Source organism: Bufo gargarizans, chromosome 1 (genome assembly GCF_014858855.1).
Source record: "Bufo gargarizans isolate SCDJY-AF-19 chromosome 1, ASM1485885v1, whole genome shotgun sequence".
NCBI classification, from domain to species: domain Eukaryota; kingdom Metazoa; phylum Chordata; class Amphibia; order Anura; family Bufonidae; genus Bufo; species Bufo gargarizans.
In genome coordinates this window covers 720,565,502-720,584,618 of record NC_058080.1, presented here as the reverse complement: position 1 = coordinate 720,584,618, position 19,117 = coordinate 720,565,502, and the positions used below count along the sequence as shown (strand labels likewise).

Genomic DNA, 19,117 nt, shown 5'->3' with positions numbered 1-19,117 from the left:
CTTGCAAGCTGGGCACCGCTGCACCTAGCAAGCTCTGCACCGCTGCACCTGGCAAGCTCTGCACCGCTGCACCTGGCAAGCTCGGCACCGCTGCACCTGGCAAGCTCTGCACCGCTGCACCTGGCAAGCTCTGCACCGCTGCACCTGGCAAGCTCTGCACCGCTGCACCTGGCAAGCTCTGCACCGCTGCACCTGGCAAGCTCGGCACCGCTGCACCTGGCAAGCTCGGCACCGCTGCACCTGGCAAGCTTGGCACCGCTGCACCTGGCAAGCTTGGCACCGCTGCACCTGGCAAGCTCTGCACCGCTGCACCTGGCAAGCTCTGCACCGCTGCACCTGGCAAGCTCTGCACCGCTGCACCTGGCAAGCTCTGCACCGCTGCACCTGGCAAGCTTGGCACCGCTGCACCTGGCAAGCTTGGCACCGCTGCACCTGGCAAGCTTGGCACCGCTGCACCTGGCAAGCTTGGCACCGCTGCACCTGGCAAGCTTGGCACCGCTGCACCTAGCAATGTAGCAGAGACGAGTTTATCCTCCAACTCATCAGATCTACATTACTTGTGACATGTGTGACTCTCCTTAGCAGTGTTACCTGCAGTCCTATTTAAAATGTCATATAACCAGCAGTGACATACTGAGTTCTGCTACATCTTAGAAATGTTTATTGCCTTTGGCACAGCTTAGTATGTGAAAGGGTTGAACGTGGCATTTTGTTCTCCTGGGGGGCTGCATTGTGTATGTATGATGTACTTGCATTGTGCTTGAGCAAACTCAGCTCTGCTACTCTGAGAATTACCTGCTGCTTGACACTTATTTTTCTTTTTTCCCCTTAGGTCCATCCCACCAACCACAGGCTGCTATTCGAAGTATTTGATGAGAATCGATTGGTGAGTGCGCTGGTGCTTACTCCTTGCTGATCTGCTTTATATCCTGGATTGAACGAAGTGGTTCGTTGAGCAGAGTTAATTGCGTGATGATTGAGCGGTTGAGTCTAAGGAGATGAAACCATATATATCACGTGATCTGTCGAAGAACACTTTTATCTTGTACTCCCCTTTCTTTACATAATTTCTTATACTCCAGAGCTGCGTTCGCAATACTGCATTATGGAAATGAGTATAGGCAGTAAATACTGCATCTCCCATAATGCACTAGAGCAGATGCAGAAAGTTTGTGTTTTTTGAGAATTTTGACTGAAGCATTGCACGACCTGCTGCATGACTCACGACCAGGAGTAGTCAATCGAATCATATCTGCATTAGGAGAAGTGTCGTGTTTCGTATAAATTAGCATTTGCCTGAATAGTGTGCATTCGATTCTGCCCTGTAAAAGCTTTTTCTGGAAATAAAAAGCTCCACCTCTTTTCGACAGAGCAGATAGAGCTGAGATTTCATGCTGTGAGAGAGAGAGAGGCAGCTGCTTTACCCAGTGTTTGGACACAGAGCTTCTTCACTGCAGAGACCACAGTGAGAGAAATATTGCTAAAAGTTAAACCTGGTGCTTTGTCATGGGGGGTATTTAGGACTGATATTGTCTGGGGTAGTTTTAAGATCACCCCTTGCAATGTCAGTACGATATAACAGTAGTTTCTGTATCCTGGATTACGGTGCTGTTACTCTACCGTACGACTCATTACCTTTCGGATCTGTTTGAATAGCCACCTCCGAAATTGTTACCAAAATACTCTGGATAATACAGCTATGCTTAGTGAAGGAACCTGGATGGCGATGGCGCCTCAGACTCTACTAAGAATGACGCAATGTGTCCGTTTTGCCCGGAGTAATCCTTTGATGGATCTCAGTAGGTTTGGGGCTCATGTAGTAATACTCAAGAACACAGTGTTTTGGGTATCACTTTTTTTTGGCGTTCACTTATTCTGGGCCTTGTGGGTTTTTTTTTTGCCAGTAACTTTTTTCCCCGATTCCCTTCCTTTTGCCTTACTACTGCCTTATTCCTACTGATAGCCAAGCCCTGCCTCCCCCTGCAAGCCCTGCCTCCCCCTGCAAGCACTGCCTCCCCCTGCAAGCACTGCCTCGCCCCCTGCCTCGCCCCCTGCCTCGCCCCCTGCCTCGCCCCCTGCCTCGCCCCCTGCCTCGCCCCCTGCCTCGCCCTGCAAGCCCTGGCGCCCCCTGCAAGCCCTGGCGCCCCCTGCAAGCCCTGCCTCCCCCTGCAAGCCCTGCCTCCCCCTGCAAGCCCTGCAAGCCCTGGCGCCTCCTTTCTTTTTCGATCACTTTTAGCAACTTAAAAAAGCGCTCTGCCATTTTATCATACAGAGGACACCTTCAGTATTGTCCCCCTCCTCCTGTGTTCAGAATTTAAAAGCCATTATCTTAAGAATACTTCCAGGTCAGAGGTTATCTTGTGCAGCTGTCATCTGGTTAGGGCTTTGGAAGGGATATCTTGCGGTGAGGCTCGGAGAGATAAGCTATATGTAGACATTGTCCCCATATAAGGGAATACTGAGCAGCGCTGACCTCGTGGAGGAGGCAGGTAGTAGGCTGCTGCCCGTTTTGTGAATTTACTATGAGATTTTAAGGCATGGCTCCATGATGAAATGTATGGTGGTCACCTAAACGCACAATTCCACCATGCCCATTGGAACCACAAGAGCTGCTGATCCAGGTACTGTCATAGATATGTCCACAGTACCATTAACCATAAAGATTTAGCTCCAAACAGGTGAAGGGTCTATGAATTCATGGTGGACTTGTTTGTTGCTAATGGAATTTTCCATTGGTTAGTGTTTTTACTTCCCTTGATTCTGCATTAAATTTTTCCACACGATGGATGTAGTTGTGTGAACATAGCCTTGGGCTGGGTTTACGTGCTGCTGTATTGTACCTTTGCTGTGGTTTTGCTATGCAGTTTTTGCCTTTTTTTTTTCACCTGTAAATACAGTACAGACAACACATGTAGTCAGCGGCATATCTTCCATGGAGGCAGACCATGCGACTGCAACGGGGTAAGGGGGCATGGCACTGAACTCCGTCTTCTGTTCCCAGCATGAAAACACTGTAGCCACCACTAGATCATTGCAAAGAGATTATTACTAGGGATGAGAGAATCATCCGAAGTCGATTCACATAAGGCCTCATGCACACGACCGTTGTTTTAGTCCGTGTCCGTTGTGCCGTTTTTCGTCATTTTCTGCGGACCCATTGACTTTCAATGGGTCCGTTGAAAACTCAGCTAATGCACCGTTTGCCAGCCGCGTCCGTGATCCGTGGTTCCAGTCCGTCAAAAAAATATAACCTGTCCTATTATTTTCGCGGACAACTGTTCGCGGACCCATTCAAGTCAATAGGACCGTTAAAAAACGCGGAGGCACACAAGATTGTCATCCGTGTCCGTGCAGTTTTTTCCTATCATTTGCATGGCAATCCTGTCTTAGACTTTTTTTTACTTTCCTTTATGTCTGGTGGTCCTCCAAAAACAAAGGAAGACACACGAAAAACAAAAAACGGAAACGGATCACGGAACAACGGAACCCCATTTTGCGGAACGGAACACAACAACGGTCGTGTGCATGAGGCCTAATACTTAGTTTGAATATTGTGCGGAGCGAGCGCTCCGTACAGTATTAGAATGTATTGGCTCCGATGAGCCGACGTTATTACTTCGCGACTTCGCATAATAACTTCATAAATCAATTTCTACTGTAAAAAAAAAAAACATTTCCCGAACTCGGGTTCGGATCCAAGTGGTACCATGAGTTTGCATTATAGCCTAGGAGTTACAACACCTTCACACAGTTTCCAGTCATTGACAGTAAGCAGAGATCTTAAAAACGCTGAAGAATTGAACCAAAAAGTACACAAGAAAGTTGTAGAACTTTTCGTTCTTCCTTGAGGGCCCGTTTATAAGAATGCTCATCGGGCAAGGTTTTATTCTTTATTTTCTAGGAATTCTTCATCTTTTAATGAAGCAGGTTTTCCAGTGAACAGAAATGCAAATATCAGACGGCGGCTCCTGAGAACCAAATTCGCACACGTTCACCCCCAATCTGGCACCTTCACATATTGTATTACAGCCTCACATCTGTAAGACGGGAGGGCGGGGGAGGGGTGCAAGGAGCCGAGATGCAAATATGGAATTTTTTATTCTATTTCATTTTTTAATTAGTAAATATAGAATTTGGGAAGTTGCAATTTGCAGGATCCTGATGTCTCTGCAGCACCTGTGATCCTGGCTGCCCCTGACACCCGCACTGTCTGTGGTGTTGGCTCTGGATCCCGATAGAACAATGAAGGATTGTACTGAACCTTGGCACTTGTCTTGTAAACCTTTCTGCCACAACTCTGTCTGAAACTTGGATCTCGGAAACTCCATACCCGCTCCAGATTCTCACAGCTGATCTTAAAGGGATTTCTGGTTTTATGTTCATATAGCTTAAAGGGGGTTCCTGAGATTCTGGTAATGATGACCTTATCCTCAGGATTGGTGGGGGGGTCCGACATCTGGAACCCTCACGATCAGCTGTTGGAAGAGGCTGTGGTGAGCGCCAGGACCTCCTCAAGCACAGCGCCACCCGTTGCATAGTGGCTGTGTTTGGTACTGCAGTTCCATTCACTCGAATAGGACAGAGCTACACCTAGGCCATGTGACCGATGAATGTGACATCACTGGCCTAGGAAGAGTCCGCCTCCTTCGCTGAAGAGCCGCAACCTCTTCAAACAGCTGATCGGTGATGATAGGTCATCAATGTCAAATTGTCGGACAACCCCTTTAGGCTAGGTCTACACGACGACATTTGTCGCGCAACATTTTTTATAATGATAGTCTATGGTTTCGCACTGCAACATGCAACATGCTGCAACGCGACATTCGCAAAAAATCCATTCAAAACGCATTGCGACACCATAGACTATCATTATAAAAATTGTCGTGCGACAAATGTTGCAGTGTAGTTGTGCCCTATCTGTCACGCGACTTATTCGTCGTGTAGACCTAGCCCTAATCACTGAAACATTCTGCAACTATTCTAATAGACTTTGGGGGTCATTTATTAAGACTGGCGTTTAAGACGCCAGTCTTAATAACCCCTATATCTGGCGGTGGATCCGTGAAAGTTATGAAGAGGCGCAGGACTAGTCATAACTTCGGGTCATCCAGCGCCAGTCTAAACGTAAGCTCCCTTAACCATTTTCTAAGTCTAGACAAGGCATAGAAAATGATGGCTGAGACGGGCCTGCTGACCCATGCCCACCAAGATCACCTTTTTTGACCTGGGTGTTGGAGGAGAAAAGTCGCAGATTGCGGCCAATCTGTGCCTGAGATGCGCCTAATGTAGGCATATTTCAGGATGATAAACGATCCGCTTTGTGTTTCAATTCCTTGACAGGTTCCATATATCTGTTTGCTGTCAGTGAATGAGAACTCTCCTTCCAGTGGCAGTAATCCTGCCCATAACTGGTCCTGTTCTCAGCTGAGAAGTGGATACAATTGTATCCAGTCTAAACAATGTTCCCAGATACATTGTAGCAAACTCCAGCAGCAGAGGGGTATGTGCAATTGGAGCTGATGTTCCTAGCTCACAGAGAGCCCCCTCTGGGGTTGTCACTCCACTTTCCTGGGCTCCTGAATGGCCAATCAGCTTTTCCCTGCATTGACTTTGGCAATGGGGGATAAATCACCACCTACGGTGGCTACCTTTTTTCAGTTTGTGACTCTAGGACGTGTAAATCCCCAAAAGGGTGTATCCAAAATGTATTATTTTCATGTTTTAGGGGGGCTTCACATTGCCAGAAAACCCCTTTAACTCTTTAATCTGTGCAGTTCGGTAAGTGAGATGGTGTAACCCTATTACTAGGCCTGGTGACCACCCCTGCGGGGGGTGATGCAGTGAAGCCATGTTGGTTATCACCCTGCTTTCCCCCCTCCCCCCCTCCAGCATAAGGGCTTGTGCACACGACCGTAGCCTGTTTTGCAGTCCGCAAATTGTGGCTCTGCGAAACGCGGATACCGGCCGCGTTCATTCTGTATTTGCGGGACGAAACATCCGGCCCCTAATAGAACAGTCCTATCCTTATCCGGAATGTGGATGCCATGGCGCGGATAAACGGATGCGGCTCTCCACATCTTTTGCAGCCCTATTGAAGTGAATGGGTCCGCATCCGACCCACAAAAAATGCAGATCGGATTCGGATAAAAGATACAATCGTGAGCATGAGCCCTAAAAACGGGTAACACTCCAGAACAGAATTTTTAACAAGAGGATTAAGGACACAGGGGGTGAATAGGATGCTCTTTAAAGGAACCAATCCCCAAATTATGGACAGCTCCTTGAAAACCAACATGCCCCATTGGGCTTTAATACAGAATTAGTTTTTTCCATGTGCTACGGCTTCAGCGTGACATATCAAAGGGCGCTGCCATAGCTCAGATATACTTCCGCCTGGCTGTCTTCCAGGGAAAGGGAAATGACTACCAACCGGGGCTGTTGCCATTTAGGTGAAATTACACTGTGTCCCTTGTTGGCACTGATCAGACAGCTTAAAGGGGGTGTCCGGGATAAAAAATAAATAAAATCATAGGTACTGTATTTCCACAGCAGCACCACACCTGCATCTGGGTTGTGGCTGATATTGCATCTCGACTCCATTGGAGTAAATGGGCTGCAATACTACACATGACCTGATTCCTCAAAAACAGCGCCTCACCTGCATGTGAGTTGTAGTTGGTGTTGCACCTCAACTCCATTGAAGTAAATGGGCTGCTATACCACTCACAACCTGTGGACAGGTGTGGCGCTGTTTTGTTAAAAAACAAATAAAAAAATCCTGGACAACTCTTCGAAAATGTGAAATTGCCCTTTAAATATTTTTGAAATCTACACATAAAATACATATAAACCATAAAAATAATAGCTAAAAATCAGACGTGCGCCTCGGTATGTTCTCCCTTGAGGCGACTTCCCCCCGCTTGTGTCTTTAAGCCGCGTGGCCATATTTCATGTCTAGTTTATGTACATAGCAGCCGCCCGGCTCTTCTTGATCATATAGGGAATAGCTGGGGAAGGTCATTCACACAGTTTACTGGCGCTGTGAAACGCGCCTGTGTTTCCTCTCTTTCTTTCTTTTTTTTTTTTAACTTTCCCTTTTTTCTTGCCAAGAGACAAGTGCCCAATGAATACGACGCGGTTTAGGTTTACAAACAGCCACGAATGTGAACGTTCTCCCACTGCTGCTGGATCCTGATGGAAAAGTAGCAGCTGGGAAGGTGCCGTCTCAGGCTCTCGCTGTTGGACACACAAGAGGAAAAAAAAAAATCCTCCCAAAAAAAACAACTTTGCTTTCAGTGGCGAGGGGGGACAGCGTCACATGACTCCGGTCACCCTACCCTATGTGACAGTATGTAGAAGCCCTGGTTCCTCTTATCCAATCATGCCTGGAATGCTGCTTGTCACTTAGGCTATTTCTGCTATCTGTCGCTATCAGGACTGCACTGCTAACAGTTTGGCCGATGGGACGCTTTTTCCTGGAGTTTGTTTTTGGTTTTTGACTGCTGGCAGAGCCCGAGACGTTGCTCCCTCGTCCTTTTTCCTGCCCGTCGTTAAAACCATGGCCCATCGGCTACGGTTTCATTTCGGCTCCGGCAGAAGCAATACAGCTCCCGAGTCAGACGTCCTAGACCAGGAGAGAGAAGACGACTTTTTCATGGCATTCCATACCCTGCCGAGGAGGAACGGGACTCACGTCTTCACGAGGCACTACGAAGATAGAGAGTTCCAAGAAGAAGGTGCTCTGAAACGAAGCACGTCCATGTTTATTCCACAGCTGCTGCAGAACATTGACGTGCGCCCCACCAGAAGCTCTTCTATGCAGATCTCTCTCCAGAGGAAAGGGACAAACGACGGCGCCGACGAGTGCGAGAGCGGGGAGTTCTCGGAAGAGATGCTGTCCTGCGGTTTTGAGGACTTCAATGAGCACTACATATCGGCTGTAAGAAAAAATTCCTCTACTGTAAGTACTCCGCAGGATACTCCTAGTAATTCGCCGCCCCATGTATACGAGTCTGGGAGGCTGCAAGTCAACGGGGCAGTTTCCTTCCCGCCAAGATATTCCGGCCATCGCTTTACGGAGCAAAATGGGAATATTCACTATGGCACCGATGGAGAGGAAGAGGTGCACGTGCCTACGTGCAGCAAAAATATTGGCGGAGTCCGAATAAACAGTCAGACTTTCGCCCCCGACATTCGACAGGTGAGACTGGTTTCACCCGACCACGATGCCCAAAACGGGTCTAGCACCGAACCGAGACGTTGGTCGCTACAGCATCTTCCGGACACGTCGGGGAGTCCAGGGAAGAGATGTTTCGTTTTCCAGCTTCAGCAATCTCAGACTACCAACTGTAGTCTGGGGGGAGAGTACAATTTTGGGTTTACCGGTACAAAGGGAGACCGACTGGTTCGATATCCTCGTATTCGACTGGAAAGGAGTACCTCCTACCCACTGCAACCACGTCCCGAGACCATCAGCCCCGTGGAGAACGGGGCGAATACAGAAGGCAGCAGGTCTTGTAGTCAGGACTTTACTGATAATAGTCCGAATGATTCCAGAGAACGACCCTTGCCGGGACAGGGGTGCTCGTTTAAAATTAGACAAGAGCAAAATGTTAGGCAGCCACATTTTAGGATACTGGTAACTCGTGGGAACGAAGAGCAGAATAGCGACCAAGGGCAAAATATTGCTGGAAATTCTGGATCAGCAGCCGGAAATGACACGGTAAGTCACAGCCGCCTGTATCTGGGGCTTCATACACATCCAGTCCTGGTAGACTTTGTAGATTTTCTTTTTAAATTTTTTCTATTTTGCAAATTATTATTATTATATATTTTTTTTAATTTTAGTCATGTTTGATGGCTGGCTCCAGCAAATCTGACTACTATGACTAAAGTCGTAGTCTGTGGACCTTTTGGAGTCCTAATCCTTGTCAGTCCCATGAACATTGTACTTGACTTTTATCACATACTAAGGCCTCATGCACACGGCCGTTGTGCGGCCGTTCCGTGCATTGGGGACCGCAATTGCGGTCACCGATGCACGGGCAACATCCGTGCAGCGGGACGGATCCATTCAACTTGAATGGCTCCGTGGTATGTCCGCACTGTGAAAAAATATGACGTGTCATATTTTTTTGCAGGGCGGAACCACGGAAAGAAACACTACGAAAGCGCTCCAAAGTGCTTCCGGTGTTCTGTTCCGTGACTCCGTTCCGCATCTCCAGAATTGCGGACCCATTCAAGTGAATTGGTCTGCATCCGTGATGCGGGGTGCACGCGGCCGGCATCCATGGATTGCTGACCCGCCGTTTGCGTGCCGCATCACGGCCACGCCCCCCCAACGGCCGTGTGCATGAGGCCTAAACGTGATAAAAAAATAAAATAAATAAATAAATAAACGATTCCATTTAGCAGCCGCTTGGTGAATTATACAAAAATTTTTTTGCAGTGTTGATGACTTTGTATATGTGAGGAGGTCGCTGATATTCTAGGGAATATATGAATTTATAGACATGCACATGATTTTAAATAAAAAGGGCAGATGGGAAATCTTTTAAAAAATTCTTTAGATGGTCTCCATTCTGATGTTGCTAAGGCTACTTTCACACTAGCGTTCGTCGGTCCGCTCGTGAGTTCCGTTTGAAGGGGCTCACGAGCGGACCCGAACGCAGCCGTCCAGCCCTAATGCAGTCTGAATGGAGCGGATCCGCTCAGACTGCATCAGTCTGGCGGCGTTCAGCCTCCGCTCCGCTCGCCTCCGCACGGACAGGCGGACAGCTGAACGCTGCTTGCAGCGTTCGGGTGTCCGCCTGGCCGTGCGGATCCGTCCAGACTTACAATGTAAGTCAATGGGGACGGATCCGTTTGAAGATGCCACAATATGGCTCAATCTTCAGGCGGATCCGTCCCCCATTGACTTTACATTGAAAGTCTGGACGGATCCGTACGAGGCTATTTTCACACTTAGGCTGTTATATGCTAAAATAATGCAGACGGATCCGTACTGAACGGAGCCTCCGTCTGCATTATTATGATCGGATCCGTTCAGAACGGATCCGATCGAACGCTAGTGTGAAAGTAGCCTTAGTTATATCTAGTCCTAAGAAAGCTGGGTGACAACCAATACAGATCCTTAATGGCGGGTTGTCACCCAGCCTAATATGTTTAGTAACAGCCTTCCAGGTCTTGTATTGTTGCGAAGGCTGATTTACTCCCGGGGTAAGTGATCTGTATGGGTGGCCTTATTGTCTCGGACCCAGCTTTCCCAAAAACAACATTACTTGGAGGGAAGTTTTTACTTTAATGGATGCTTAAAGGGGTTGTCTCACTTCAGCTAATAGCATTTATCATGTAGACAAAGTTAACACCAGGCACTTACTAATGTATTGGGATTATCCATATTGCTTCCTTTGCTGGTTGGATTCATTTTTCTATCACATTATACACTGGTTATGACCACCCTGCAATCCAGAAGTGGTGGTCGTGCTTGCACCCTATAGGAAAATGTTTTTCGGCCTATGCACACACCCCTGGTCCTGGCAACCAGAGAAGCAAATGCCATTTCCTATAATGTGAAAGCACGACCACCACTGCTGTTTTGCAGGGTGGTCTGTAACCATGGAAACAAGCACTGTATGATCAGATGAAAAGATGAATCCAGCCAGCAAAGGAAGCAATATGGATTATAACAATACATTAGTAAGTGCCTGGTGTTAACTTTCTCTACATGATAAATGCAATTTGCTGCACTGAGACAACCCCTTTAATCTTTCGGCGGTCCTGCTTACTGTGCTTAACCCCAGCACCCTCCACGACCCCCACCCTTTTGCCCTCCGTATTTGGGGCTGTATGAAAGGAAGATGAATCTTTCCATGTATCATGTGTTTATTCTCCATGTGTCTGGAAGTCCCAGGAGCTCCTTTCAAAGGCCTCTTATATAGACAAGAGATGGAGAGGAGATAAAGAGAAGAATGTGGCAGTGACTTGGCTTTGCCTTTATAGGTGCAGTGTGGTTCCCCAGGATCGGAGGTAGGAGCTCTGCTGTCTGCACGCCGTGAAATGCGTCAGCACCTTGCAGTGGAGCTCTGACTTCTGCCTTTCAATGGAAAATAGAGGTTAAACAGATGTAGCCCAAATGGTTACTAGAATGTGAGATGACAGATTTACAAGTCCTTGAATCCTTCGTTTTCAGTATATTTTTCTGCCGCTTCCTTAGTTCTGTCCGTTTCCGGGAAAGCTGGGTGTCAATCAATATGCCAACATGACAGGTGTCATGTCTAGTAAAATCTGAGAAGCCAAGACACCTAGAAAATGATTGCTTTCTTAGTCCCTAATAGAACAGCACATCGTAAAGGCTTTGAGCCCCCTGTTACAGTATGGTTTCTACAGTGCAGCAACATACAATGGCGCGTTCTCCTCATACGGTATCTTCCCTAGACGTGTCACTTGTCAGGGCCCTGCAGTCCTGTGACTACTAAGCTCCATCCAGGGTCGGAGAAATGATGAATAGAAGGGGTTTCTAGTTTTAAGTTTCTGTTCTGCAATTCTTAAGACCATCATCTCTGGTTTCTTATAAGGGAGGCGATTCATCTGTAACTACTGTATATGATGATTGGAGTCTTCCTTACAAATTTAAGAGCAAATTGTAAAAATGTTGTGCTCCTTGTTGCAGTATGGTTTCTACACCTTAGCAACCTGGAGCCAGGGGTGTAACTACCATAGCGGCAGACCATGCGACTGCTATGGGGCCCAGGGCAAGAGGGGGCCCAGTCTTAGTTGGGATCATCCCCTCTTCTACTGGAGGTGAAAACTTGGTCAGGACTCAACTTTTAGCAAATGAGGCCGTGGAAAAATGGCCCAAGGGTCATTGAAAGAGGTTTAGGCGGAAACCCTTATGTCCTGTGTGGGGGGCCCGGTTTGATCCTTGCTATGGGGCCCTTACTTCTCTATGTACGCCACTGCGAGGAGAGTAGTAGTATAAAATGCATAATGGGAAATAAATGATAGATTTGGTCTTTTCCATTCTGGAATTTTCACCCCTCATCACTGGTTTCCTATGGGGACATCATCGATGTTTCATGTGATGCTTGAAGTCTTAATTTGGGACTCATTTATCTGTATATAAACCATATTGTTGCAGGGGGTGATCATATATTTGGGGCCCTGTGTAGGCAAAACAACGCCCCCTGTTGGTATTTGACAGGAAGAATCCCAAAAATCCACATTCATTGTGCCACGGAATACAAAACCTTAAAGGGGTATTCCCATCTCAGACAATGGGGGCATATCGCTAGGATATGCCCCCGTTGTCTGATAGGTGTGGGTCCCACCTCTGGGACCTGCACCTACAGCGAGAACGGCGCGGTGAGAGCTGTGGCTGGAGGACCTCGGATTTCTCGGGGTCCGTCCACCACCAAGCGCTGCTCCCATAGAAGTGAATGGGAGCGCACCGCGAACGCGCGGCCCATGCTCCCATTCATTTCTATGGGGCAGACGGAAATAGCCGAGCCAGCGCTCTGCTATTTTCGGCGGCTCCATCGAAATGAATAGAGGGCGGATGCACATGCGCAGTGCGCCCTCTGTTCATTTCCCTGCTCCGTTCTCATTGTAGGTTGTAGGTGTGGGTCCCAGAGGTGGGACCAGCACCTATCAGACAATGGGGGAATATCCTAGCAATATGACCGCCATTGTCTGAGATGGCAAAACCCCTTTAAAATTGGGACGACACCTGATGATCTGGAAGTAGATATACACTCACCTAAATAATTATTAGGAACACCTGTTCTATTTCTCATTAATGCGATTATCTAGTCAACCAATCACATGGCAGTTGCTTCAATGCATGTAGGGTTGTGGTCCTGGTCACGACAATCTCCTGAACTCCAAACTGAATGTCAGAATGGGAAAGAAAGGTGGGCTACAACAGCAGAAGACCCCACCGGGTACCACTCATCTCCACTACAAATAGGAAAAAGAGGCTACAATTTGCACAAGCTCACCAAAATTGGACTGTTGAAGACTGGAAAAATGTTGCCTGGTCTGATGAGTCTCGATTTCTGTTGAAACATTCAAATGGTAGAGTCTGAATTTGGCGTAAACAGAATGAGAACATGTATCCATCATGCCTTGTTACCACTGTGCAGGCTGGTGGTGGTGGTGTAATGGTGTGGGGGATGTTTTCTGGGCACACTTTAGGCCCCTTAGTGCCAATTGGCCATCGTTTAAATGCCACGGGCTACCTGAGCATTGTTTTTGACTGTCCATCCCTTCATGACCACCATGTACCATCCTCTGATGGCTACTTCCAGCAGGATAATGCACCATGTCACAAAGCTCGAATCATTTCAAATTGGTTTCTTGAACATGACAATGATTTCACTGTACTAAAATGGCCCCCACAGTCACCAGATCTCAACCCAATAGAGCATCTTTGGGATGTGGTGGAACGGGAGCTTCGTGCCCTGGATGTGCATCCCTCAAATCTCCATCAACTGCAAGATGCTATCCTATCAATATGGGCCAACATTTCTAAAGAATGCTATCGGCACCTTGTTGAATCAATGCCACGTAGAATTAAGGCAGTTCTGAAGGCAAAAGGGGGTCCAACACTGTATTAGTATGGTGTTCCTAATAATTCTTCAGGTGAGTGTATATTGTTAGGGGCAAGTCTTCTATTGATGGGAAGAGGCATGAATACTATGCCTGACTTGTTAGAGAAGAGCAAATCTCAACTCCATAATAGAGTTTTAGTTTTCTTCATTATTATCCAAAAATCGGTCTAATCATCAGGAAAAAAAATCTGACAGTGTTATATGGTTAATATTACTATTGTTCTTTGGCATCGTATGGCAGTGTTGGGATAAATATAAAAGTACTGGGACACCTCCACGTTACACCTACAGAGCTTTTATGACATCCAGTTCTAAATCTATAGGCAACAATATGAAGTTATCTCCCTCTGCTCTTCTGGGAGGGCTTGTACAAGATTTTGAAGGGCGTCTGTGAGAATTTTTGGCTATTCATCCAGAAGGGCATTTGTGAGGTTAGACACTGATGTTGGAGAAGAGAACCTGGCTCACAGTCTCCATTCTAGTTCATCCCAGAGGTGTTGGATGGAGTTGAGGTCAGGACTCTGTGCAATCAAGTTCTTCCACACCAGACTTGCCCAACCATGTCTTTATAGACGTTGCTTTGCGCGCTGGGCACAGTCATGGTAGTACAGAAAAGAGCATTCCCCAAACTGTCCCCACAAAGTTGGAAGCATACAGTAGTCCAGACCATGATGTCTTGGTCTGCTGAAGCATTAAGGTTTCCCTCACTGGAACTAAAAGGTCTAGACCAACCCCTGGAAAACGCCAAACCTTACATCTAGCACAATGCACTCAGGCAGGTAACGTTCTCCTAGCTTTGACCAAACCCAGGCTAACCATCAGACCTCAGATAGAGAATTGTGATCCATTAATCCACAGAACACATTCCCACTGCTCCAAAATCCAGTGGTGCCATGCCTTTCACCACTCGATCCGATGCTTGGCATTGTGATTGGTGATTTAAGGCTGGCATCTATCTCCTTGGCTTTGGAAACCCATGCCATGAAGCTCCTGGCACAGCACAGTTTTTGTGCTGATGTTAATGGCCGAGGAGGTCTGGACTCTGCAGTTATGGAGTCAGCAGAGCATTGGTGACTTTTATACACTATGCTCCTCAGCGCTTGGTGACCATGTTCTGTAACTTTACGTGGTCTTCACTTCGTAGCTGAGTCGCTGTGGTTTCTTCCAATTTACAATGATACCACTCAAAGCTGTTGGTGGAAATTTCATGAACTGACTTGTGGCAGCGGTGACATCCTATTACCGGACCGTGTTGGAATTCGGAACAACTCGTTCTGCATGAGCAGATGGCATGGCTAGGGGCTGGATTTTATACACCTGTTGCAATGGCACTGAATGAAACACCTGACTTCAAGGATTAAGGAGATGTGTCCCAATACTTTTCTTCATATAATGTATATTGTACAATCTTCTACAAATGACAGTTTATGAATTAGCAGAGATCGGAAGTCTCCACAGTCCAGTGACCACAGCATATTCTTTCAGTATAATTTCATGCCGGGATGGAGACATGGGGCACCTTGCTCCTCATTCTTCTGTTGGGTAGGATTGACAGCTTCCTATGATATGACTGCCTCCTTGAAAGGATAATGGACTTTATTATAGCACATAACTCATGTCCTGCTGTGAAGTCCACCTCCGGACACAGATCTGTGTGTATTCCTGGTGCCTCCAGCAGCTGTTAACCCTGTAACTCTTTTTAATTCTTACCCCCCAGGACAGTATCTCCCATTAAAGCCCATTAGTGCGTAGTTCAGGAGAGAGGGCCCCATAGCAATGTACAATATAGGGCCCCTTTACTGGTGCTGGATCTTTCCAACCCACCCAGAGTCCATTATATGCAGCCCTCCTTTATTGCTCATTTGGCATCAGTTGGGTTGGGGCCCACCTTATGGAGTTTAGTGGGGTACAGTACATAGAGTAGAGGTTCCCCTAACAGAAAGCAAAATGGGACCCCCCTACTGGTCCATTTTCACCCACCAGGTGGCCTAGCACTTTTCTCACTACCCACCACACATCCTTGTCCAATGTAGGTGGTGACCGGACCCACGGACCTGTATTATCACTCTGGTGGGGAAGGGGCATAGATCAATGTAATATTGACCCCCCTACCAGTAATGGCTAACCTCGGCACTCCACCTGTGGAGAAACTACGACTCCTAGCGTGCTTCATTTATTTCTATGAAGTTCCGAGAACAGCCAAGCAAGTGTGCATGCCGGGAGTCGTAGTGTTACCACAGCTGGAGTGCTGGAGATTAGCCATCACAGCCCTACACCATATGATTCCACTGGTGGTGCCGCTACGGTTCCTGTGCTCTTGTATATATTAAAGAAATTATCCCATGACTAATGTCAAAAATGAAAATAATACATCATATAGGACATGACAATCTCTTTCTAACAAATCTACAACCAGCCCTGTACCTCACATGGATCCAGAGATCTCCACATTCATTGCTCGGCTAGATTTATATCAAGCTGACAGCTCAAGCTGACAGCCTATCTTTTCTGCTGCAGCTCAGTGGGCGTGTCTCAGCTCTCCCTATCACAGCTCAGGGGGCGTGTCTCAGCTCTCCCTATCACAGCTCAGGGGGCGTGTCTCAGCTCTCCCTATCACAGCTCAGGGGGCGTGTCTCAGCTCTCCCCATCACAGCTCAGGGGCGTGTCTCAGCTCTCCCCATCACAGCTCAGGGGACGTGTCTCAGCTCTCCCTATCACAGCTCAGGGGGCGTGTCTCAGCTCTCCCCATCACAGCTCAGGGGGCGTGTCTCAGCTCTCCCCATCACAGCTCAGGGGGCGTGTCTCAGCTCTCCCCATCACAGCTCAGGGGGCGTGTCTCAGCTCTCCCCATCACAGCTCAGGGGGCGTGTCTCAGCTCTCCCCATCACAGCTCAGGGGGCGTGTCTCAGCTCTCCCCATCACAGCTCAGGGGGCGTGTCTCAGCTCTCCCCATCACAGCTCAGGGGGCGTGTCTCAGCTCTCCCCATCACAGCTCGGGGGGCGTGTCTCAGCTCTCCCCATCACAGCTCGGGGGGCGTGTCTCAGCTCTCCCCATCACAGCTCGGGGGGCGTGTCTCAGCTCTCCCCATCACAGCTCGGGGGGCGTGTCTCAGCTCTCCCCATCACAGCTCGGGGGGCGTGTCTCAGCTCTCCCCATCACAGCTCGGGGGGCGTGTCTCAGCTCTCCCCATCACAGCTCGGGGGGCGTGTCTCAGCTCTCCCCATCACAGCTCGGGGGGCGTGTCTCAGCTCTCCCCATCACAGCTCAGGGGGCGTGTCTCAGCTCTCCCCATCACAGCTCAGGGGGCGTGTCTCGGCTCTCCCCATCACAGCTCAGGGGGCGTGTCTCAGCTCTCCCCATCACAGCTCAGGGGGCGTGTCTCAGCTCTCCCCATCACAGCTCAGGGGGCGTGTCTCAGCTCTCCCCATCACAGCTCAGGGGGCGTATCTCAGCTCTCCCCATCACAGCTCAGGGGGCGTGTCTCAGCTCTCCCTATCACAGCTCAGGGGGCTGTAGAAGGATGAAACTGAGCATGTGCGGCCTTCTCAGTGAGTAGGTCAAAGAAATAAAATAAAAAAAACAGCAGGTGGCGCTATACAGATACATTTTATTTAATAACTCAGTAGCTATGCTAAATTTTTAATTACATGCAATTACAAAATAATTCAGATCCAGGGGCTGCTTTTAAAACTGCTAAATATTTTTCATGGGACAACCCCTTTAAGTATATGTAAGAACAGATGTTACAGAGCTAAGTTGGTTATTTAAGTTTATTTTGTGAGTGGGGTTTGTTAGAATCCCACTGATAGAATATTGATGCCCGAGAGAACCCCTTTAACATTTATTCAGGAGCCTGCAGTCCTGTGTAAACCTGCAGCTAACACATTTCGATGTCGCATTGCATGACAAATCCAGCTCTGCTACACTCCTCCACATGTTCTCTCATTGCTCTTCTCCTGAGCTGTATATATACACTGTGTCGCTCTGCTTGCATTGTCTGGCGGGAACCCTAAATTAACCTATTCTAATATTCGGCTTTCTGACTCTTTAGACCGACTGCACGTTCTCAGCCGAACATCTTGATCAAGCAGCGCAGACTCAACCGCACAAAACGAGCTGTGCTTGGCACGCTGTGATTACCGATATAGTTAATGTGATAACAAACAAAAAAAAAGCATCGTAAACCCCAGCAGAAAAATAATGAAGATTCAGGCTGATAAGTGCGGAAAATGTGTAGGCAGCAAAATTGCTCTTCTACCACGCTTGTTCTCTGCGTGACACATCTGATGCATTTGCTGTGTTTTTGTTAGTCGGAACTATGTTACATCATAAAGTAACCACGACTTTTCTGACTTTTTATAAAATAAGTGATCTTCCTAATGTTGAAAGTCCCAAAAAGTCCAAAAACAGAGGCAGGTACCAAGGTCGCTGCGAGTAAAGGCACTTATAGTGATCTGAGTAACACAAGTGTTAAAGGGAATGTATCAGAAAATGGCCTATTGTTTAAATCAGGGATGCCCAACCTGCGGCCCTCCGGCTGTTGCAAAACTACAACGCCTAACATGCATGGACAGCCTACAGATATCAGGGCATGTTGGAAGTCGTAGTTTTGCAACAGCTGGAGAGACACAGGTTGGGCATCCCTGGTTCAAATCATGTTTTTTTGGTTTTTGTTAGAGGTTCCCTGGACTACAGATACCCTTAGGATAGGTCATCAATATCAGATCGGCGGGAGTCTGACACCCTACGGATCAGATGTTTTCAGGCTGCCGCGATAATACAGAATATGGAACGGAAGCAGAAGGCTCCGTATTTAGTGTTTTTTTTTTTTTTTTGGGCACTTCGTATTCAAGCTCTGATCACATTTACTTGAATAAGAGCTGAGCTGCAGTACCCCTGCACCGCCACTACACAGTGGATGGCGCTGTCTGCCTCCAGCTCCGTACACCGCACACTTCTCTGTGCTGCTACAGCCCAAAACAGCAAATCGATTTGTATAGTCGAATTCGTTGAGAAATCAGACTTGTTGAGCAGTGAGGAGGCTGGCGCTGCTGCTCAAGAGATGCCTTCCTTCCCCATGACTGGCAAGGCCAGGCCCCAAGTAGTGGCGCAAGCGCAGAGGCTCTGCATCTGCTGCCTGAGCAGTGCACATGCCGACTGTGCATGCGCCCCTCACATCTAGGTACGCCCGGAAGTGTAGTGGTACATGCACAGTCAGGCTCTGCCGCCATACCTGCAGATGCTATCAGAGCAATGTGCAGGCGTGAGATTGAAGGGGCCAGGCTTGATGTCTGCCTCTGTCAATCAAGGGGGGGGGGGGGGGGGGGGGTCTCCTGAGCAGTCAGATTTTTCAACAAATTTGATTTGTACTAAACAACTTGTTCATCACTAGTGCTGAGTGTCAGGCCCTGCCGATCCAATACTGATTGCCCATCCAGAGGATATCTGTAGCCTATAGGACCCCATTAACCGTCTATGTAGAAGAAGTTTTGATGATTTCCTTTTT

General features: G+C 47.9%; 1 protein-coding gene across 11 annotated transcripts in view; it reads left to right on the top strand.

The window, feature by feature from the left end:
* NEDD4L (NEDD4 like E3 ubiquitin protein ligase) overlaps window positions 1–19,117 on the top strand; it is a 358,039-nt gene that overhangs the window by 210,916 nt on the left and 128,006 nt on the right. For 5 of the 11 annotated variants that reach the window (XM_044276355.1, XM_044276357.1, XM_044276356.1 and 2 more), the window contains one exon: window positions 833–886. In XM_044276355.1, the coding sequence (XP_044132290.1) occupies window positions 833–886 (54 nt within the window). Of the gene's footprint in view, window positions 1–832; window positions 887–7,196; window positions 8,723–19,117 lie in introns of those variants that run through there. The other 6 variants (XM_044276351.1, XM_044276350.1, XM_044276349.1 and 3 more) reach the window with 3 other exon arrangements.